Below are 24,766 nucleotides of genomic sequence, written 5' to 3'. Positions count from 1 at the left end.
ATGCCGGGGTCCAACCCCAGCAGGTCCAGGGGTTCCCAAAGGCGTAGACGGAGTCGGCGAAGAAGGAAGGACACGGAGACAGTGTTCAATTGATCAGCAGCCTAGCCAGGATCTCCAGCCAGGATCTCCAGCCAAGTTCTGGTCTGGATCTCCAGAGAGGTTCTGCTGTTTATTGTCTTGTTACATCCGTATTTATACCAGTTGATTTTAATCCTGTCAATTTCTATTACAAAGGTTAGGGCGTTTCTTATCTCCATTCCAGGGAGTAAAGATTATGTAGCTTAAGCATGATTGTTTGTAATTAAAGTGATTAACTACCCGCCTGGCACTTAGTTAAGGAGTTTCATCCCCTCCCTAACTTCAGGGAAAAATCCCTACCTGGGGAAACAAGCTTTCTCGGAGAGGTGATCTTGGTTAAAACACACAGCGCTAAGGGGAGCAAACATATTAAGAACAGTATGCTATATACACCAGGTCCCTTGAAACATATGCTGTGCAGATGTTTCTATCCTGCAGCGACTGTGTCAAGCAGCAAGGATGGACCGGCTTCCGGCAGGCAGAGGGACAGGAAAATGGGAAAGGGAGATGGGTGAGCAGGGAGTAAAAAGGTCAATTCATCCCCAGGAAGTGGGAAGAGTGGTAGTGAAAGGGGTCAGGGATTTTGTCAGTAATGAGAACATATACCCACTCCCAGACCTCGCTGAAGGAAGTGACAAGTCGCCAGAGGGATATACCTGGACAAACTGGAATAGAAGCACCGAAATTCCCTACCTCCGTGAATATTCTGTTGGCCCAAGAGCACATGAAAGCAGCGTTGACTTCACCAAACTAAGCGGGCTGAGGCAATGGGCATTTCACCTCTCAGTGTGGGACTCAGTTTGATTTCACCAGGCATTTCCCACAGCTAATCTGTATTAGACGCCACAGAAACACAGTGCCTAGGACCCCGATGAGTTAAAGGAATGTATTATTCTAGCCTGCTTATAATTTATAACCCGGGGGGGGGGGGCGGGAAGGAGCAGATATTAAGTAGATAATAATACAAGTTCATAATCACAAGGTGGTAATAAGGAAAAGTATCAGATGCTATCAAGGGAGGACTAATCTAGAGGCTGTTTCTCTGAGGAATGATGTTGGGGCCAAGATCTGAAGTGTGTGTGTAAGAATTAACTACGTGAAAGCTGAAGAACAGAAGGAGACCTTCCTGATTAATGCAAAGCAGATAACCAGAGACCTAGGTGAGAGGAAGCGTCCTGTCCTTGAGGAGCTGACAAAGGCCAAGGAGACCAGATCTCAGAGTGGGACTGGACCATGGACTTCACCTTCCTCAGAAGTAGGGCAAAGGCTGAGGTTTTCCGTTTTCACACTGAAGTAAGTTAAAGGAGGCACTCTGCCAATCGTTTTGCAGATATTAAAATAATAAACATGACCTGATAAGGCCTGTATTAACTAATTTTATTCTTTCCATAATTAAGTAACTATTTCTTCTCTTAACATTCTCAACTGATAGACAATATAGAAGTCATCTCAAAGGCTTGTAAAGAAAATAAAAATCATGTCTTCCGGATGTCTTGAAAATTGTGACCAAACTCATTAATTCCTAAAAATACTTTCTTCCAATTTCTTTTTAAAGCTAGGCTTAAAGTAGTCTCAATGGTAAGACATGAAAGACACTATTTATTTTTCCTGACAAACCACTCTACTTCCTGCATATCAAAGCCCTTCTGTGTTTCTAGTGCTATGTTGTAAATCACCTGACCCCTGGGGGTGCAGTCCTCAGTAGTAACAAAACCACAAACTGGAAGGACGGGCAGTTCAACCAAGTATTAAACTATTTCCATCTTTTGATTCCACTCAAATCCAAACCACACTCTAACCCAAATAAATTTATGACCAGGTTAGGTTGTATTGCCTTCAAATTCAATGACAATTTTGTTAGGTTATATAGGTAGCTACAGAGAGAAACATAAAAATATAATATCAAATAAGTATAATTTCAATATATGGAATATATCATGTATAATTTGTATGACCACATAGAATATATAAAATATTTATGAAATAAATACAAATAAATGAGACAATAAGAAATATGTATATTTAACAAAAAAATCTGTTTTAGTATTTCAATGATGAACTATTCATTACTCTCCCCAAGCACACTGTTTTTAAGGTAACTTGTTGTTTTTTGTTTTTTATTTCTTCATGTTTCTCACTGCCTTTGATCAGGTTTTTATTCAAAATTAGCTGTCCAAAGTGATTTGAACTTTATGGAATAAATTGGCTTTTTATCTTTTGCGGTGAGTTTCTTTTCTGAGGACTTCTCAGTTGCTGGCTGCTTGGTACCTGTAGCCTTTTTACTTCCTGTATTATTTTGCTTCTAATGAAGTTGAGCTATAGCACTGAGGACGTTTCAACACTAGATGGCGCGATTGCAAAGTTAGACTAATCGAGAGGGTGTGAAGACTGTGAGGGATGAAAGGCTGCAGAATCATTCTTCATCCGCCAGTGATATTCTTCGTTCCAAAGCTGCAGTAATTTCCCAAGAATAGAAATATTCGAGCTATGAGTCAAGGTAAGAGATGTGGACTGGGATGATTATATTATCCCTTCCCTACGGTAATATGTTACATTAGCTTTTTAGCTTCTAGTATACATAAACCCACACACTATTAAATAGAAAAAATGAAGAAAAATTACAATATATTTTCTTGTTTTTTTGATTAGCAAATGTTATTAAATTTTTTGCTTAAAGAATAAATCTTAAATTTATGGCTCCTTTGGGGGCTTTATTAAACTTAGGTCATTTTGTAGGAAAAGAGACTTCTACATTCTCATTTTTGGCTTTGTCCTCTCCCACTGAATGGAAGAAGACAATCACTTCTGGACCGACGCCAACGTGTTTGCTGGTTCTGATTCACTTCAAGAGCCTCACAGTGCATCCACCCCAATTGCCAGTATGCTACCCACTACGATAGGAGGTCTGGGGTTTCTCTAAAAAAAGTCACTCTACAACAGAACCACACTGTGCATCTAACTCTCCAGCCTGACACCCCTCACTGATAACTCATTTTTTAGCCTAATTTTTCAAAATACATTTTTTATTGATTTCAGAGAGTAAGGGAAAGGGAGAGAGAGATGGAAAACATCATTGATTGGCTGCCTCCTGCATACTCCTTACTGGGGATCCAGCTTGCAACCCGGGCATGTGCCCTGACCAGGAATTGAACCTGGGACCCTTGAGTCCTCAGGCTGATGCTCTATCCACTGAACCAAACTGGCTAGAGCATTACTTAGCCTAATTAATATTTGCTTAATATATGGCCAATTAGGTAAATACCAATTAAGATGGGTTCTATATTATCTATTCATTTAGAATTTTAAGATAAAAATATTTTTTAATTATGAAAAGAATAAAATTAATTAGATAAGACAAGCCCTACCTATCAGATCACCTCTATTATTTTAACATCTGCAACTGTATGCTAATTGCCCAATGTACCTAGAAAAACGTGTTCTCTTTGCCTCAGAGAAATATATCTTAGTCTTCATCAAAGGGAGGTCGAGTGACTGTATTATGTCAGAAGCTGGTGTACATGGAGAATTAAAATCCCTAACCCGGCCAATAATAGTAATAACAACAGCAGTAGCACACACCTATGCATATCTCTTTGTGCATCAGGCCTGCCAAGCAGCTCATTGAATGGGTTCTGTTATTAACTCTCTTTGGGGTTCTTAAAAAGAAATTGTACATTATATAAAATTCTTTTTGGCTAATTACTGATATATGAGGGTTTTTAATGTAACACTCTTTTAGTAGGAATTCAAAACTATTTGCTAATGTAAAATCATTACACAAACCTCAGGTCTCTTTCATTCGCCTGGCAGTACAATCTGTTTTCAGAAGCTAAGATAAATAACTATGGACATTCTATTCAGTGATAGCAAAGAGGCAGAGGCAGGCCCGGGGATCCTGAGTAAAGGAGCTGTCGGGCCAGAAGATGCTGCGAAGCATATGTCCCTTCACTGATCAGCATACGGGTTTTGTTTACAAGCTACATTGTACTTGTACTTCTGAATTCTGCAGTGTTTTCTATTACACTTAAAGGGAGGGCTCCATGAGACTTTCTACAATTGACCTAATTTTACATTCTCAGAGGTCTCCCTTTGGTCATTCTGGGATTGTTCTAGAAATCACTACCTCACCAAATAGTTTACGAACATTTATAGCGAGCACTGCCCCATGCCACAAGCTAGGTGAAGCGGAAATCTTTTTTTGTCCCTCTTGGTTTTATATCTCTAACCAATCACCAAGATGTTTCCATACCACTTTTCATTTGCTCAGCTTCTTAGCATTTTCTGTATATTATAGCTGCTAAGTCCCTGCCAGGTGCGTGATCTTAAGAATAGTTTTATACTTCATGAAAATGACCTGTGTTATTTATAATCTATGTACAATAGGGGCCTCTTACTAAGCTGAGCAGGGATAAAGGAGTCTGATGACAATCCCTCCTTGCTCATCCTCTAGGCCCTCCCCTCCTTCTCCGATAAACAGACCCACACACAGAGATCAGCTCAAATGCCACAGTAATTACAAGCATAATACTACACAGGAAAAATCTTGAAACTTTTAAGCTTCAAAATGAGAAATGGAAATTTTCTTTCCAGATTCAATGCACAGAATATAATAAAATCTGTTGATTTAACTGAATAGAGTGAATTTCCAATGCACCCCATGGAGAGTTATTAAAGATATCGTGAACTTATTAGCAGCATGCAGAGTGAGATAACCTAAAGCTCAATTGGAACTAAGAAAAAATAATGGCATGTCCATAGATCTCCAAGAAGATAAGTGAGACGGAAATCCGTCAGCAGCACTATCAAGATGAATACTGCCACCAGCGTGTCTTAAACAACACACGCTCTGTCAACCGAGTTCACCAAGACATAGAAGAGCAAATCCAAAGGTGGTGAATAGTTGCAAACTATGTCAAATGTCTACCAGAAAAGCCTGGTTCTGTTCAAACTTATGTTCTTTTGTATCTGTCAAAACTGCTACACTTTTTGGCAGTGAAACTTGAATTCAGTTAAACTGTTGTGGCTTTTTTTACCGTTATGTAAGTGTCACCATTGAATTATATACAACCCCAAAAGACAGTTTTTACCTCCAGGCAGAGTCCTGGACTATGCTGATTTACTGATTGTTCCAAACAAGTCTTCTGTTTTAAAAGAAGACCGTGGTAGAGAACTGCATGATGACTCCTGCAGTGGACTGAATTGTCCTCCATCAAACTCCTATGTGGACACCATTGGCTCTGATGTGATGGCATGATGTATTTGGAGGTGGGGCTTTGGGAGGTAATTAGATTTAGAGAGGTCGTGAGGGTGGTTCGATGGGATTATGCCCTTATGAGAAGAGACACTAGAGAGCTTGCCCTGCACCCTTTAACCGCCATGCATATGCAACAAGGAAAGGCTATGTGAGTCCACTGGCCATCTATAAGCCAGCAAGAGAGCCTTTGCCAGAATCCAATCATGTTGGTACCCTGATATCAGTCCATTCTCTAGAAGTGTAAAATAAACTAATCTCTGTTGTTTAAACCACCCAGCCCATGGTATTTTTTATCTTTATCCTCACCTGAGGATATTTTTTTCATTGCTTTTTAGGGAGAAAGGAAGGGAGAGAGGGAGGGAGGACGAGAGGGAGAGTGAGAGCGAGAGCGAGAGAGCGAGAGAGAGAGAGAGAGAGAACAATGTGAAAGACATCGACTGGTTGCTGGGGATCGGGGATTGAGGATCTAAGCTGCAACCTAGGTATGTGCCCTTGACTGAGAATGGAACCCGAGACCCTTCGGTGCACAGGCCGACATTCTAGCCACTTAGACACATTGGCCAGGGCCTTGGTATTTTTTTATGGCAGCCTAAGCTGACCAATACAACCCCCAAATCTGCATTTGGTGATTTTTACCTCACTAATGGTTCTGTTAGAGTATTAGGTAATAAAATGTTAGCCAAAAGACAGAAACATGCTTTCAGATAATGTGGATTTATGAAATACTGTCAGATAGATCAACGAGATATGGAAGAAACCGATTCTAAACCCTGGTTGTATATGGAATGTTCTTCAAAATGCTATTGGGTCTTATATATTCTTATATATAACTGATCTGGGCTGAAACCTGGGCATTGAGATTTTCAAAAAGCTCTTCAAGTGATTTTTATGTACTGCCAAGGTTGAGAAGCACCAACACAGAACACGTATTTGGGGTGGAAAACTTCCATGAAAGGAGGCAGTTCCAATATGTAAAGGTAAAACATTTAAATATGGCCACTCCACCATTCACTGGAGCCAACTAGTTACATACTTGTCTCTCTAACGTTCCCTGATAGAAGAATAGTGAGAGGAGTGCTGTTCCTGCGTAAACCTGACACATTGCCCTTTTCTTTCCTGCTTCTAGAATTATTCATGCTCATAGAAGTATGCGTGTATAGACTTCTCCCTTACAATGCTAGTTAATTACTTAATATATATAAACCAACATACCATATACATGAACACACACACACACCCCTGCATGTGTAAAAGACACTCAAAATAACAAAATATCCTGTTGTGCATCTGTAAGAAGATACTACTTTGAGCATCTGAGTTTTGTGACTCCAAATAACAGACCCCTCAAATGGAAGAAAGTAGCTACATTCCCAAACTGAAAAAAAAAATCATGGATATTTGTCCATTTGCTACTTCTGACAACTAATTCCCATGAGTAAGACTCTCATTTCATTGTGTGTGTTTTTAATGCCTCACTTGCCTATGGCTTCCACCTCTTTGCCTTCTCTGGCCATTATTCTTACCAGTCAGCTCCTAAGCTCTCCTTCCACTACTGGCTCTATTTTCCTAGACACCCCCTTGGACAAACCCATGAGTCCAACTACCACTTTTCTTCAATGACTACCAAGTACACCTCTCTACACCATACTTTTCCATTGAATTCTTAGCTGTTCCATATACTTTGAACTCTATACAAACACACAGCTGGACAACAACAAAGAAATCCTTGCAACAAAATTATTCCTTTACCATATTCTCAACCATGAATGACATCAGCACTCATACAAACAAACAACAAACCTAGAAGTCAACCTGAATGGTGCTTTTCTGAGACTCTAAATCTATCAGTAATTAGTGATTCTCATACTGAGCTGCACATTGGAACCACCTGGGAAGTTTCAAAAAATACTAATGATGGGATCCTACATTTTCTGATGTAGTACCTTCTGAATCCATTCCCTCTTCAGCAGTCTCATTGACTCTGCTCACATTCAGTGTATCACTCACTTCCATTAATATAATAGCATATTAGCTGGTCTCTCTACTACAAACCTCTGTTCCCACCCCCAACCCTCTGAACATGCCTACATAGGTGGTTATCATTGTAACAAATAAATGTAAGTAACAAGTAAGATGCCTTGTTACATAGCTTTTGAATACCATATTCAAATACAAAGGGCAAATGTTTAAACATCCTATATAGTAAAGGGCTAATATGCAAATTGCCCCCTCCTGAGTTCAACCAACCAGGAGTTGGACCACTCACTATGATGTGCGCTGACCACCAGAGGGCAGCGCAGAATGAAGGAAGGCCCCGATGGGCAGCTGGAGCCAAGGGAAGGAAGGCTCCAGCTGGCAGCCAGAAGGAAGATCCTGGCTGGCAGCCGGAAGGCCCCGATCGGCCCTGATCGGGACCCTACCTGTTCATGAATTATCTCGTATGTAGATAATATACATTACACGAAACCCATATACTTATTTTATAGACTAGTCATTAGAGTTGTTATCACTTAATCTGGGTAAGAATGTTGGAGAGTATTGATTCAGTTTATAAATAGCCATACTCTAATTTATCTAAGTAGATTAAAAATTAAGAACAAAAAATGAAAATAAAATCTGACTTTTTTCATTATAGTACCAAGGTTCTTTCATCAGAGAGATAAGGCTTAATAGGATTGAGACTCTTATAAAGCTTAATGTAGAATATTCAGGAAAGTTCCTTAAAATAGTAAAACATCAATATAACTCTATTTAAACAGGCTACCTTGTACATACATATGTATACAATTCCAACAACAACAGCAACCAGAAACTAATTAAAACTTTAAGTGCTGTTAGTTATAACATTAATTAACATGACTGTTAAAATTAGTTAATATGTCCCTCCAGTCTAGTGATTTTGGACCCAAGGTTTAATGTCATATCAAAATGTAACTTAGAAGTAACGTTCGAATGCACATGATACATTCTTGTACTACAAATGACATTAATGTTTTACAAACTCTTAAGGTCCAAGTTATAAAGATGCCATAAATTCCTCTAATAGAAATTAACTCTGAAATCAATGAAGTCACTTAGATTTTTCTATTAAACTAAGATCTTATCATATCAATAATTTATATAATTACTTAGAATAAGTATTGACATAAGGAATTGTTTGAATTTCATCAGTGATAAAGGGTTTAAGATAGCCTGTTTGCCAACTGCAGAGATTTTATTCTATACTAGAGGCCCAGTGCACAAAATTCGTGCACTTGGGGGGTCCCTCTGCCTGGCCTGCGCCCTCTTGCAGTCTGGGAGCTGTCAGTCGGACATCCTTAGGTCTTCCGCAGAGGTGTGAGAGGCTCCCACCACTGTCGCTGCACTCACCAGCTGTAAGGCCAACTTCTGGCTGAACGGTGCTCCCCCTGTGGGAACGCACTGACCACTAGGGGAAAGCTCCTGCATTGAGCGTCTGCCCTCTGCTGGTCAGTGTGCATCATAGAGACTGGTCATTCTACTGTTCGGTTGATTTGCATATTAGCCTTTTATTATATAGGACTAGAGGCCTGGTGCATGAATTGGTGCATGGGTGGAGTCCCTCGGCCTGGCTGGTGATTGGGGCTGATCGGGTCTGTCTCGCCCAGTCCTGATTGGGGCCCATTGGGGCCAGCCGGCAGCGGGGAGGGACCAAGGGAGGTTGGCCGGCCACAGGAGGTTGTTGTAGGAGCACACTGACCACCAGGGGGCAGCTCCTGTTTGAGCATTTGCCACCTGGTGGTCAGTGTGCATAATAGCTACCGGCTGGTGGTCTGGTCATCCAGTCTTCTGGTCATAATGGTCACTTAGGCATATATATATAGATGTGTGTGCATACCCATATACTATATATACACATATTACATGCACACATATTATATATATATTTTGTTTGTAGAATTTTTTAAAAAACATATCCAATAAGTTTTTTGGTGTGAAGAAAATCAATCCAGGCTCTCCCTGATTATCTCTATGTGTTAGATTTCTTCTCTCTCCAGTGCCAGTAGACCTTCTTGAATTTATTTACAATTGCTTCAGGAGAAGGCTCAAGCTTTCAAGGTTTCACGGGTATTTACAGTTGTCCATTAACAAAGTTAGTTTGCTCAGGATTTTTAATAAACATAGACAGTCTGAATCTAGGTTGGGAATAACGATAGTGTAATACCCACACTTGGGCACTTTCTCTGGCTGTACTGTGGAATGTAATTTCTTAAATTCACAAAATGTAACGTATATGCCAAGAAATGCAAGAATAATTAAAATGATTGGGAGGTGACTGTCAATTCTGATGACCTATTTTCAGGTGGTTATAAATAAACTACTCGAGATATGAGAAAACTCATTTACATAAAATTTTAAATTATACTTAGCAAGTAGCACTTACTATTCAATGAATAACATGGCTATAGTTTGAAAGAGGTGGGCTGAGAGACTTCTTGTTTAGTTTGCATTTCTCCCAGAAATGACTCAGAAATAAAGGTAACTGGAAGAAATCATATACTAAGTATACTATGACCATGGGATGATCTAATTAGATTATGTAAATGATGAGCTTTTATTTCTTAAATGGGATATGCTGTTTTTCCTAAAATTTGACTCCTGGTATACATACCCTTCTATGACTACTAATTTTCATGTCTTTACATTAGTAAATATATGTACCTGAGACTTTATCACATAGCCCTTTCTTGCTTCAATTTTACCCGGGACTTGAAGTGCTATGGGTTGTAATTTTAGTTTCATATGATTTTCAAAATCTTGGCAAGTAGTTAATGAACTTGGCTTAGCTAAAACAGAGAAGTTACAGCTGTATTTAGTTACTTTGCGATTTTATGCTGTCTGCCTACATGTTTTTCCTTCACTAAACTCTGCAGATGGAGTTTCAAGAGAAACAAAGGAAATGTAACCATCAAAATACATTCAGCAATTTATTTTTTTTCTGGAGGTTTCAGGTATGCAATCCAGGATTTTTTAGAAAAGCATTATAGATGTTCTGACACTGAGGAGGTATATGATGCTAAAAATATTGTTTTAATTTCCCTAATATTTCTTAAAACCCATGTACATTCTTTAATAGTTCTACTTTAAAATAAAAAATAAAGTAAAACAAAATATCACAAATAATTTTTCTAGCTAATGAAGACTAATTAGCAACCAGTTTCATATATTTCATAGATATAATGAATATATATAAAATGTGTTCCTAAAATGACCCTATTGCATGTTGCCCATTTCCTTCTGTAACTGTTACAAGTTTGGAGAATTTTGATGATCTGATTCAGGGACTAACAATAAAGGATATAACGTTCCTTTACAGAAAACTCCCCCCCCCCCAATAAAATAGAAAACAAAACCTTTGTGCCTTACAAAGGAGATGAGTAAGTAGACGCCCAATTTTACATTTTGAATCTTTAACTCATAGTATTAGGGAGGACTTAAAAAGGGTTTTATGGTATATCCAGGTGAGTCTACAAATCAACACCAAAACCATTGGAGTCCACGCAAAACTTATTCCTTCTCTGAACACCCCACAGTCTTTTATTATAACACAAAAGCATTCCCAACATATGGGTTAAATGATACCACTCCACTTTATTATTCCTACACTGTTCCTTTTGAACAGGGATACAAACACCAATTGATAGATATACCAAACACTGGTTAAGTGGCTATTTTTATTCATCAGTTAATCAGGTTTTAATGGACGTGAACTCAAATTTATTTGAAGATAAAGTGAAACTTGTGTCCTCATCAGTATACGTATAGACTATTAGCTACATCACCAAGAGAGTAAAGCACAATGAAACGGGACAGAATTCCAGATAACCACCTGCCCTACATAAACTATTTTCACATTTGAGATACTTTCTCTTAAAGCTCATTACTTTTTCAGACCTTGGTATGTTTACAAGGAGGTTTCATGGAACCCTTCAGAATTATATCCATTGTTCTAATTAGACAAGAAGCCAAGTGTTGGGGGAAGTAGACCTGTCAGAGCAAGTGAAGAGTGACCTGACTGCATTTCCCAAAGTGTGGACGATTCCAAGTCTGGTGCCACACAAAACGGACACTAGGTGACATCAAATCACAGAGAAGGAACTCTAGTGTTTCCACCCCCCCCCCCCCCCCACCCATTACCTTTCAATTCTCCTGATTATATCAAACAGGAAGCTCCAGCTGGGAATGAGAGAAGTGTTAAAGTGGTATTACCATTTGCTAATCTCTGTTTTTATCAAATAAGGAGAGGAACTCAGGGTCAGAGTCTATGGAAAGCAGCTGTGTTCAGCTAGCATTTAATAACACGCTTTGTGGTCACTGCATTTATGCTATGTTGACTTTGTATCTATGGCAAATGATGCTGGTTTGCAACCAACAATAATGATACAAAGTTCCTTTTACAACGAAATTGACAAAGAGAACAGTGAATAAATGCAATGAAAAATACCAGTAAACCTGGTACAGTTGTTATATGGATATGACCAAAGTCGATGGTACTGTATGAATGACAAGTTTGAGAAGTACTCTAAGATAATGGTTATCAAGTCTTGTCATGCCACCATAATGTCTAAGAACTACATCAAAAGATAGGTACGTTAAGAATTACCATAGCTAAATAGCTGTTCAGGAGTTCAGAGGGCTGATGCCTCTCGACTTCTGAGAATCATTTAGGGTGCTGGAAATAGGGAACCATGTTACCATCCAGACATTCAGTGTGTAGGGGTCTAGAATGAGTCTCACCAGAATGTGCCTCCCTGGCATGCAGATGATTTCAAGTTGAAAGCACAACCCAACAAACTTAAGGGTTGGGGGAGCTTTCCTCCACCTCACCTGCCTACAGAAATTCAAACCATAAAACCGGCTCAGGAAGGGAAGCTTAGCATATTCACCTTAGCACATATGAGTTAACTATGGCAGGCAGGGAGAGCCAAGAAAGTCTGTTAGATTCCCCTCCATGTCCCATCGTTTCCGGGTGGCCATGCAAGAATTAATTTGCCACATGTTTGCTCTTTCTTATCTACCTGTAAACTGCCTACTTTTCCTTTGATTTCCCAGGCCCCTGCCTTCCTCTCCTCAGTCCAGATGGCGTGTAAGCCTCAATTGCCCAAAGTGCTCTCCAGTTTCTTAGTTGTATCGAGCTCCCTGCATGTAGATGCATAATAAACTTGGTCATTTTCTCCAGTTAATCTGTCTCATGTTAATTTGATTATTAGTCCAGGAAGAACAACTTAGAAGGATAGAAGGAAAATCATCTTTTCGTCCCCCATAAGGGCTTGCCTTAGCAAACTCCTGGAAATGTGTTCTTTGCTTTTTCAACTTTTTATCCACATGACCTTAAGCTACCACTTGCTTTTTTTACCTTCCTCCCCAGTCCCTATCTTTAACCTTAAATATTTCACACTATGACACAAGGGCTCTACAATGTATAGTTTGCTACTAAACGCTCCGTGTTTGCTTTCTCACATGGATCAAGGCATAAACGTGCAGGGAAGTACTTTTCAGTACGATCTAAAATTTCAGCCCATTTTAGAAGCTAGCAAGATATATATTTTACACATGAACTGAATACCCCAGAAAATAATTTATCTTTCACAGTAGCACAACACCTGCCTAGCCTAGTCAGAACCAGTATGTTGTTTCCAATAATGCCATGAGGCTGATGGTACTTTTTCTCATTTCATATATGAGAAAACTGAGGCGCATCACTTCAAATGAGCATTGCCCTTTACCTCACATTCCTGCAGCCTATAGTCCAGCCTATATCTCCCAAGTTATGGTTAGAAGGCCAGGCATATAAACTCAACTCAAGATTTATTTTAAATGAAGATTCCTAGGCATCGTTCAATCTTTAAAATCAGAACAATAGGCAATAGGGTCTAGGCATTTGAATCTTGAGATATCTTTGTAGATATTTCTTATGTAAACTAATCTTTGAGAATCTCTACTATGTCAGTAATGCTCCTCACTTTCACATTCACCTTTTATAACCCTGCTTAGTAATGCTCAATCCTATATTGATGCCCAGAGATTAAAACTAAAATGTGTCTGGCTTTTCTGACTTCTACATTTTCAGATTTGGATTTTTCCCCCCATTTTATTTCTGCAGACTTACAGTTTGTTTAGGGGTCCTAACTCAATCACCCAAACAAATAAAACATAAACAAAAGGGGAGAAGCTGAGAAGGAGGAGCGAGGGCAGAATGAACTGGGTGTGTGGGAGGGCAGCTGGAGTACCTAGGACAGCAGCTGTTTTATGGGATTCTTGGACAGAATGTGTAAAATCACTGGCTTCACGCAGCCTGCTGTCCTTGCTCTTGAATGCTGTGTTGTAAGCACGCAATTATTTTGTTGCCGAGCAATTAATGCTGTGAGAGTGATACCCACAAGGCCATTCTTGACTCTATGTTCCCAACTCTTCCGAAATGAGTCTTCTTTAACAGCTGATGCCATGTGGAGAGCTTTGGGAACAAGATAACACTTGGCTTCTAATTTGATTTTACACATTCTGTTTTTCATCGTGTCCCCTCCAAGGGGGGAAGCTGAATAAAAAAAGGTTGAGTTTTAATTTGTTTCTATTCCTAGCTAGAAAAAAGGAAACGAAGGAAAGAATGGATAGAAACGATTTCTGTTGTTTTTTTTAAGAGTTGACATAAACTGATAAAATACAAAATTTTTCAGGTCAATGCGAATGTTCTTTCTCACAAAATTCATTTTGGTCAAGGAAACTGTGGGAAAATGTCATCTAACTGTAAACACCGTAAGTCATGCAAACATGCAAGTCTTAAACTTGGACCTCAGAACTGGAAAAATAATGTTTGATATAATTACAGAAGAGGAGAAAGTGCATGGTCTAATAAAAGCTGGCCCATGCACTGGCAACCTCTCTAAATTCAAATAGTGTGTGTTCCAAATTTCTTTTTCTCTACTGTCTTTTATTTTTCTTCCACAGGACAAAATGTTTCTCCCATTCAAATACAAAAAGATTATCTTCCAAATGCATCTACAGTTTCAAAACCACAGGCTGATTTATGAATACAGATGCTTGTCAGCATAGGTCTGATGTATACAAAACATTGAAAACAACAGAGGGGGAATCAAACAAACTGGGGTACTAATATGATAAATTATTACATAGTCCTTGAGATCATGTTTTTGAAAACTACTTAGTAATATGAGAAGTTGTTCATGATATATGTTAATAAGAAAAGGCAAAATGTAAAAATTGTGTGATTCCAATACTTACATATATATATATATATACACACATATATATACATATATATCTGTATTTTAATATAGCTATATGTCTAAGTCTATATATATATTTATGTTATATATAGCAATAACTCTCTGGGTTATTTAATTTTGAAATAGTCACTTTTTCTTCATATACATTTCTATATTATAAATCATATACAAAATGTTATAATTTAAAATGACTAATAACATTTATTAAATTTTAATAACACTTTATATGTTATAGTTTTATAATCTTACTAGAGGCCCAATGAACGAAATTCGTGCAAGGGGCTCGGCCCTCGCAGCCCTGACTTCATTCGGAAGGACATCCAGAAAGTCATTAGGCTGTCTCATCTAATTAGCATATTATGCTTTTATTATTATAGATTTTAAAAGTTCACTTTAAAAATCAAATTTTAGACCTTTATATTAGTGCTATAATAGTAATCCTCACTATTAAAATGAGAGATTACCATTGCAGATTTCCTGAGAATATTTTTTCAGATTTTAATAAGTATAAAGATGAAAGCTAACTCCTGTTGACTACTTAGTGAGATATAAGCATTATTCAAATAAAGAAGAAAAATATTTATTTACTCTTGCTCTTTAACATATTTCACAATAAAAAACTTTTGTACTTTGCTTTAAATCCTAATAGTCCGTATTTTTAAAGTATTGTTGTTTTTTTAATTATTCTGATTTTGAACACTGGTGAGATTAACTTGAACTAGCAAATGTCCCCAGGATTTTTGTCTTCACATCCTGAAAACAGAAACCTGAGCTAGGACTTGGTCATGTAAAATTTCAAACTCGGATAATTAACTAAATATGTGAATATGGTTCTGAAAATAATCTTACTCTCCTTGGGAAGTTAGAGATTGTTTATTTCCCTACCAGTGTACTTTACAATTAAATTTTGACACAAATATGTAACTCTCTTCTTTTTATCTCACTATTCATAAATCTTGGAATCCTTTTTATTTAATAAGCAGAATCTGGTAAATTGCATATCTGCCTCCCTGTGACTGGCCTCAAACTTGACAATCTATTTATCAAAACAAGGACATTCAGGTTGTCAGACTATAATATTGTGATATGATAAGAAATATGTATATATTTTGGTTTTCATCCCTGGCTCCTTGCCAGAGCTGCTAAAACCTTTACAATTTCCACAATGATAAGAATAATGGAAGTATTTATTGGTTATAATATTTGGATTTTATCCTCAGTTCTTGCATTTTTAGTTCTGGTGACAAAGATGAAAGGAAAGTCTTTTGTTATTTAGATTTCCTCTATAGGGTGACCCTTTTAAACATGTAAATAAAATCACTTCATTTACTTGTTAAAAATCTTTCAATAGATTTCCATTTCACTTAGAATAAAAACTAAGTGTCTTATTACAGTCTATTGGACTACACAGGATCAACTCCTTTAATGTCATCTCTGAGGACTCTAATCATCACTCATTGTAGTTCAGCCACAGTGGGGTTATGTTCTTCTGGGCCTTTGTACTTGCTCCTCTACCTACAATGTGCTGCCACGGTATCTTAGGTCTTCTCATTCAAGCTACACCCAAATGTTACATCCTCAGGAAAGAGGTGTGTATCTCCACCACTTCACTTACTAACATATTAGCACTTCACCCCTTATCACTCTAGAAGTTACTTATATATTGACTGTTTATTGTTTATCTGACCATCACAAATAGTGCAAACTCCACAAAAAAAGAATAGACCTGGTCTGTCTTTTTCACATAGAATTATATCTAAGACAAAGTAAACACTCCAAAATTATTTTCTGAAGAAATGAATGAGATAGATGGTGACTGTCAATTTCTTTCATCTCCATACATGTATACCACACCTTCCATCAAGAAGAAGAGTTGTCCTGGTTGGCATGGCTCAGTGGTTGAGTGATGACCTATGAACCAGGAGGTCATGGTTTAATTCCTGGTCAGGGCACATGCCCAGGTTGCAGCCTCCATCCCTAGTGGGGGTGTGTAAGAGGCAGTGATCAATAATTCTCTCTCATCATTCATATTTCTACCTCTCTCTCCCTCTCCCTTCCTCTCTGAACCAATAAAAATATATATATTTTTTTAAAAAAGGGCTTTCAATGCCTTTAAATCTGAGCTGGTCTTATGCTTTACTTTTGACCAATAGTATTCAGTGAACCTAACATTGTGCCAGTTCTGAGCCTACCCACTCTTGTCTTGAGTCTTGAGATACCCCTTAAAGAGCTCCAACAATCGGCTAAAGAGAGAAGCCTTGAAGGATCCAAGAGTGTGCAGAGGAAGAGTGAAGCTTAACCAGCCATCAGCCCCGCTTAGATACCAGACTTTGAATGACGTCTCTTAACTACTTCATTCAGCTTGCAGCTACACAAGATTGAGGCAATAAGCACCATGGGGAATGGAGGCAAGGTGTCTCTGCCCAGCAATGCCCAAATGCAGAATCTGAAAAGGTTGCTGTTGCTTTTAAACAAAAGAATTTGGCGTGGTTTGCAATGCAGCAATAGATGCCTGAAATAGTCATTGGTACCAGAAACTGGGTGCTGCTACAGCAAAAATTGCAAATATATCTCTCGGCCTTGGAACAGAGTCTGGGCAGGCAATAAAGAGCCTATTAGTAAGAGCTGGAAGCAAAATGAGAAAACTGCTATTAGAGGCTAGAAAAAGTAAATGCTTATTAAGCAGTGGTAGAAAAATTAGCAAGACTATCGTTTGCATAATTCAGAACATAATAAATGTTCCTGATGAGGCTAAAGAAGGAACTGTTCATCTTTGAAGAAAAATTTAGAGAAACTATAGTGACCCCAAGTATCTCTAGCTGATAAAAGATTCTCAAAGTAAGAAATGGGCACAGAGCAAAGATGCCAGGAGTACAGAACTGAAGGTAAAGATTTCTATTTACCTTTATGATGGGTGTGGCTGCAAAACCCCTTTGTTAAAACTCTAGAAGAACTAAAGCAGCACCTCACAGATTCTCTCAGCAACATGAAAGTATTTAGAAGAATCCTAAGATTATTCTATAGCAGCCTGACTCACAGACGGAATATGGAAGGGCCTGCAAAGAGATGCATGGGTGTGACTTTGTCTCAACAAGTGAATTATAATACAGATGATAAAAACCAAGTTTTTAAAAGAAGTTGTGGTAACTTGGGGGAAAAAAACCCAGATAGTATCAGTTCAAAATGAAAGGAAACTTTGGATCCTTTCATGGGCAGGAAGTAGGCTAAGAAATAACTCCACTAGAAATAGGAGCCATTTCTTGCAGAAAAGGAAGTAAGTCTCAGAGAGCAGAACTAGAGGGCACACCAAGTCCTAAGTAGGAACATGTCCCAGCCCCAGGAGAGGGGCCCTGATAACTTGTCCAGCAGGATTTCAGGACTGCTGAGGAAAGAATCTGCTCACAGCCTTCACAGAATAACAGTTAACAATTTTTCTACTAAAAAATGAGAAAGCTAGTCTAACTATATAAAATATGATATTGAACAACAAACAGTGCAAACATGTGACCTTGGAGAGTATGGAATTAAAGGAGATAAGTCTCATGATGACTTCAGGCTTGCACACAGAGGCATCTGCCAGACCCTGGGACTGGATGAGGGCTTTAAAATAACAATAGTTTTGCTGAGCTAAGGAGACAGAAGTTGTAGTTTGGGGAGGTAGAAGCGGCTGGAGGGCATTTTGCCAAAAAAAAAAAAAAAAAAAAATCTTGAATTCTACATTGAGGTCTTCTTGAATCTTTGTCTAAATACCAAGTCTTTGGTCTAAATACTAAATAAACACACAAAGGGTAGAACTCCACAGGGTTAAACAAAGAACAATCACCAGGGGAAGAACAATAACCAAGGATAATAGAACAGAATAGAGGATGGAAAAAGAGAGAAAATCAGTGACACTAAAAATGGTTCTTTTAAAAGCTTAATATATATATATATATATATATATATATATATATATATATATATATATATATATATATATATATATATATATATATAAAGCCTAAGCAGCCTTTACGACTGAATGACCGGTTGACAAGTCGTTATGACATGCACTGACCACCAGGGGGCAGACGCTCAATGCAGGAACTGCCCCCTGGTGGTCAGTGTGCTCCCACAGCCAACCTCATGCGCCCTGCTTGGCCACCATTGCCTCCTCTCCCAACCCTACTGGGGTCTTTGGGCCCTGGGCTGGGCGGCAGACACAACCCCTTTCCCAGAGGGGCCAAGGGCCAGCTCCCTCCTTAGGGCTGGCAGCCAACCTCCTGTGCCCCACCCCTCTCCCCTGCTGGCAGGCCCCAATTGGCCCACCCGCAGCGGTGGCGACACAGCGGTGAGGGAAGGAGGAGGGGGAGAGGCGGGGAAACCACGCAGTGGCAGGGTGCCAATGGCAGTGTCCGGCTTCCGTTCCTTCTGCACCTGGCCCAGTGACTGTCCCTCCTCTCCCGACCCCGCCAAGGCCTTTGGGCCTCAGGCTGGGATGGGGAAATAGGGGAGGATGGTGGTGGACGCAGCCCCTTTCCCAGGGGGGCCGAGGGCTGGCTCCCTTCTCAGGGCCAGTGGCCAACTTCCCATGCCCTATCCCTCCCCCTGGCCAGCAGGCCCCAATTGGCCCGACTCTGATTGGCCCTGATCTCTGGCCAGGCCTAAGGACCCCACCTGTGCATGAATTTGTGCACTGGGCCTCTAGTATATTAATAACATACTAGGGAGAATGATTAAGAAAAATGGATGTCACAAATTGCTAACATCATAAGTAAAACAGGGAACAATCTACAGACATTACACAAAAAGTAAGATGACAATGAATTTGAAAAGTTATATGGAATGGACAAGTTTCATGACAGACATAAATGAAACGGTACAAGAAAAAGTTAGAAGAGCCACATCTAAAAACTTTCCCACAAAAATAACATCAGACTAGATAATGTCACTAATAAATTTGATCAAAGTTTTATGGGACAAATAATACAAACTCATATATTTTTCAGAAAACAGAGGGAGAGGAGACACTTTCCAACTAATTTTGAGGCCAGAATTCCTCTGATAACAATACTAGTCAAAAACATTACAAAATATGTTTGGTCAATATAGGTCCAAAAATCCTTAACATATTATTTACAAGTCAGATATAGTAATATATAACAAGGATAATACATAACAACCAAATATAGTTTATCATAGGAATATAAAGTCGCTTTCACACTTGCAAATCAAAGAATGTAACTCATGACATTAACATAATAAATGGAAAATATATTGATAAAATACTTAGTTAAAATACATTGAAATAAAATACTAAGGTAAAATATATTGAAATATATTGAAAGAACCCCATTTTTTAATTCTTAATATGGAAAAATCTTTGCTGCACGGTGTTAAATTAATAATATTAAGATAAAAATTATTTATTTTTTCTACTAAATTAGAGAAAGGAGGTAAATCACAAAATAGTAACTATGTTTAACTCTTAACTGGCTGTATACTTTCTCCTCTGGAACTTCCATTATTTCCTAACTTTCACCATGCCATACTTCTTGTTTCTTTGTAAATTTATTTTGGGTTAAGATGGAGGCATCTATTTAAAATCTAATGCTTCTTACTATCATCATAACAAATAGTTATTTTTAAATACATTGCCAATATCCTAATCTTATCAATATTTTTAATATCCTTTAGCTTAAACAACTTAAAAATCAAACCAGAGAAGACTTGTACTTTAAAAGTTCACTCTTCCACCTTAGCTGACTTGGCTCAATGGATAGAGCGTCAGTCTGCAGACTGAAGGGTCCTGGGTTCGATTCCAGTCAAGGGCACATCCCCAAGTTGAGGGCTTGATCCCCAGTAGGGGGTGTGCAGGAGGCAGCCAATCAATGATTCTCTCTCATCATTGATGTTTCTATCTCTCTCTCTCCCTCTCCATCCTCTCTGAAATCAATAAAAATATTTTTTTAAAAAGGTTCACTTTTCCGATGTTAAATACAGCTTTAATTTAGAACCAAAGAAAAATAATCAATAAAATTGTTTTTAAGGGGGCCCCTGGCCAGTGTGGCTTAGTTGGTTGGGCATCATCCCATGCCCCAAAAGGTTGCTGCTTCAGTTCCCAGTCAGGGCACATTTCCAGGTGGTGGATTTAGTCCCAGGTCTAGGGTGCTTACTGGAGACAAACAATCAATGTTTCGCTCACATTGATGTTACTCTCTCTATCTCTCTCTCTCCCCCCCCTCCTTTAAAATCAATAAAAACATATTAAAAAACAAACAACTGTTTTAAGGGGTAAAAAAGCACAGAAGAGAAAAGAAATCTGAAGCATCAAATCTTTGACTCTGCAACTTAATAAAAACAATCCATAACTGTGTGACCATGTAATTAACATCATCTATACTATTACAACATCAATGACAATGTCTCAGCTGACTGCATCCTTTCAGTTCAGATTGAATTTCCCAGTAAAGGATGGTTGGTAAAATCTTAAAATCTACCTGTCAAATGATGGCTTCTCTCCACAGTCAAAGGCATCCTGGAGCTCCTTGACAAGGTTAGCCTGGCCTGGCAGCCGGAAGAGCCCCTCTTCCTTCAGCCCCCTCTGTCGGATGAAGTCCACGCACTGCTCCACCAACATGGGAGCCAGGCGGTTCCCATATCTCTTCTCATAACGGACAGTCTCCTCCAGTTTCTGCCCAAAGATGCCTGAAGAAATAAAAAAAAAATCACAATGAATATAAGAAATGTATCTCTTCCCACTCTGATGCTTTCTTTTAAAACTCAATGTAAAGGGAAAAGAAAGATTGGAATGCTAGCAAGCATTTCACATTTGGAACCTCACATTCTTACAGAATCAAATTCAAGAAAAATACCTGTTGCATGTTCAAATTATGTAATACCCCAGCGATGGGTGGGGAATTATTTTAAATTGCAAAAGGGAGTAAAATAGCATACCTTTTTTGTGCTCCAACGCGGTAATGACTAAACTGTCCCTGTGTATGCCATGCAGCGTATCAGTATTTCTCTCATTTAACACTCACAGGACTCTGTGAGGGAGGCACCACCAATATACCCTCAATTTTATTGAGGAGGAGACTAAAGCATAGAAAGATTGAATAATTTGCTGAATGTCACACAGCTAGTAAGTGGTGAGCCAGGTTTGTTCGAGGCTGTCGGATCCAGAGTCATTCTGTTTGTATAACACAGCAGCTATAACAAGTGCTGCGTGCGTAGTGTGCAGAATGACTAAACACTGAGCCATGGCGGAAGTAACCTGCCAGCTTGCTAGCTTGCCTACCTCAGTGCTTGTTGTCGTACTAGGATGGGTGATTTCTGCTGAGTGTAAATTTATGAGAAGGTCAGAAAAATAAAAATGAAGCAAAAAACTGAATATTTATGAGTATGCTACCCAAGGAAACTCTTTTTTTTATGTAAAGAGCTATGCCTATTTAGCATATCATATGTGAGAGTTACAGTATGTAGACAGTAGTAACATATATTTAGAAATTCCTGTGGGAAATCATAGTTTCTCCTCTAGATCTAGCCTTGATATGAATGATAATAGATGTACACTTCCCATTATGTAGCATGTAAATAGGATGTCCCAAGTGTCTCTGGCTTGCATGGTTGGCGTGAGTTAACCTCCAGTATAATAATTTTTATGAGGAAAGTGAGGGGGAGAAATTTTTTTTTAATGTTTTATTTACAATTTTCTTTGAGGGAGCAGTGAAACTTTAAATTTTAAAATTAATAAAAAAGAACAAAGGTTATGAGCTATTCCCAACTAGCAGCATAGGAAAAAGACATATTGATTAGTAGATTATTAAAGGAATATTCTCTGTTACGTGAGTCAGCAAACAGTTCCCACTATGCCCATGTAAATTCCCAGTGAGGTTTCATACTCCCTGATAAAATCTTGCCAGAATTTCTGGGGTGATGACAGTACATCATGCATACCTCCCCTAAAAGAACATTGTTGGTGCCATAAAGCATTACCAAGGACATGAGTTTTCATTGGACTGAGAAAGAAAATCACACAGGTGAACTTATTATATCTGTGTGAGGCTGTTTAAACTGGAGGGAGAAGGAGAGGGGGAGGGGAGGGAGAAGGGGAGGGAAGGGGGAGGGGGAGGGGAGGGAGAGGGAGAGGGAGAGGGAGAGGGAGAGGGAGAGGGAGAGGGAGAGGGAGGGAGAGGGAGAGGGAGAGGGAGAGGGAGAGGGAAAGGGAGAGAAGAGAAATCTAAGCAACCTTCAGGGTTTGCGAGATTCCTCCTTTACTGTGATTTATAAAACAAATAGCTAGAGGCAGCCAGTGAAGGTAGTGAATGTGATCAGATAGATATATTCAAATTCCATTAATCCTAAAAACTAAACAAATACAAGGCAAATCTTGGACTCTCTGCATCCTGTAATTTTTCTCTTTGCTCCTAGTATCCCAGGTATTACTCTGGCTTCAGTCCATCCCTTTCTATCTTCTTGCTTACCTACTGCACTTTGGCCTATGATACCACCATGCCACTAAAATAGCTTTTTTAGCCCTGATCGGTTTGGCTCAGTGGATAGAGCGTCGGCCTGCGGACTGACTGAAGGGTCCCAGATTCGATTCCGGTCAAGGGCATGTACCTTGGTTGCGGGCCCATCCCTAGTTGGGGGTGTGCAGGAGGCAGCTGATCGATGTTTCTCTCTTATCGATGTTTCTAACTCTCTATCCCTCTCCCTTCCTCTCTGTAAATAATCAATAAAATATATTTTAAAAAAATAGCTTTTTTAGCCCTAGCTGGTTTGGCTCAGTGGATAGAGCGTCAGCTTGCGGACTGAAGGGTCTCGGGTTAGATTCCAGTCAAGGGCACATGCCCGGGGTTGGAGGCTTGATCCCCACTAGGGGGTGTGCAGGAGGCAGCTGATCAATGATTATCATTGATGTTTCTATCTCTTCTCTCCCTCTCCCTTCCTCTCTGAAATCAATAAAAATATATTTAAAAATAAATAAATAAAAGAGCTTTTTTAGCAACTTTCTAGTTGCCAAATCATTGACAGCTTAATTTATTTTTGTAATACTATATGCCCCACTCCCCTTAAAATTATCAATCTCACTCTTCTTCCTGATACTGTTCACATGTCACATAATTCTTGCCTTCCAGAATACTCTTCCCAGTCTCCTTTTTGATATGCTACCTACTCCCCCTTCTCATAGGTTTGCTGGTTCCCTGGGTTATGTCCTCAGCCCTGTTTTCACCTTACTTGTCACAATTCCTTTGCTGGACTCCACTTAATTTCACTGCATATCAATTATTCCCAGATCTGTGTCTCAATTTGGGCCACTCTGTGGTCTCTAGCATTACATTTCTAAGTGCCATTAGAACCCTCAACATGGGTATCTCAAGTTCAAAATGTCTAAAACTGGCTAACTAATCTTTTCTTCAAAACCTGTTCCACTTCCTATAGTTCTGATTTTAGTTATCAGTTCCAGCGATACACCCCCCCAAATCATGGAAGTGCCATCTGAGAGCCAAGCTAGATTCCTCCCTCCTTCACTACCCTCATTCACTCACCAGGTTGGTCCTTTCCAGGGTCATTACTACTACAATGGGCTAGATCCTCAATATTTCCTAAATGACTTTTTGGAAAGTCCCAAATCCTAGTAAGTGTTGCCACAGCGACCTTCATAGTATTTAAATCAGATCGTGCCATTCTTTTGCTGCATTTCTTCCAATGGTGTCTGCCACTGGCCAACGAAACTCCTTTGCATGAAATACAAAGTCTCCACAATGTGACCTCCGTCTTTTTCCACTGTCTTTTTCCATCAACAATGTTTAGGTGACATCCATTATGTGCCAGGCACTGTGCCATATCCACCCTCATTTCCGCGGCTTCTTCACAAACAACATGCTAACTATACTGAACAATTTGTTGCTTTCTTCTAGAAGGTAAGACCTGCAATCACCAGTTAGCCTAGAAAAATTTATCCTGCAAGATGCAACTTATATCATCTCCTGTGTTAATTAAGACTGTATTACCATTCTCTCACCCCCATCCTAGAAGCAAAGCTTGGTAAATTTCTTCTTTGATGTCTTAACACGTTGCTATGTAAGAATTTCCTTAGATGACTCTCTGTACTGAACTAGTCCCTCAGTAGTCAAAAGAGGAATGGGTTTTCATTATTATTATAGTAAGAGAATTAGTTTTCATT

The 24,766-nt window shown here is 39.0% G+C and overlaps 1 protein-coding gene across 14 annotated transcripts in view; it reads right to left on the bottom strand.

Annotated features, from left to right (window-relative positions):
- The window catches only part of ARHGAP24 (Rho GTPase activating protein 24), a 472,122-nt gene that overhangs the window by 24,340 nt on the left and 423,016 nt on the right, over positions 1-24,766 (bottom strand). For all 14 annotated transcript variants that reach the window (XM_036338571.1, XM_036338610.1, XM_036338582.1 and 11 more), the window contains one exon: positions 21,075-21,282. In XM_036338571.1, the coding sequence (XP_036194464.1) occupies positions 21,075-21,282 (208 nt within the window). The remainder of the gene's footprint in view (positions 1-21,074; positions 21,283-24,766) is intronic.

This window comes from Myotis myotis, unplaced genomic scaffold (assembly GCF_014108235.1).
Source record: "Myotis myotis isolate mMyoMyo1 unplaced genomic scaffold, mMyoMyo1.p scaffold_m19_p_1, whole genome shotgun sequence".
Lineage (NCBI taxonomy): Eukaryota > Metazoa > Chordata > Mammalia > Chiroptera > Vespertilionidae > Myotis > Myotis myotis.
Note: the sequence above shows the minus strand (reverse complement) of the source record. Positions and strands in the feature narration are given on the sequence as shown.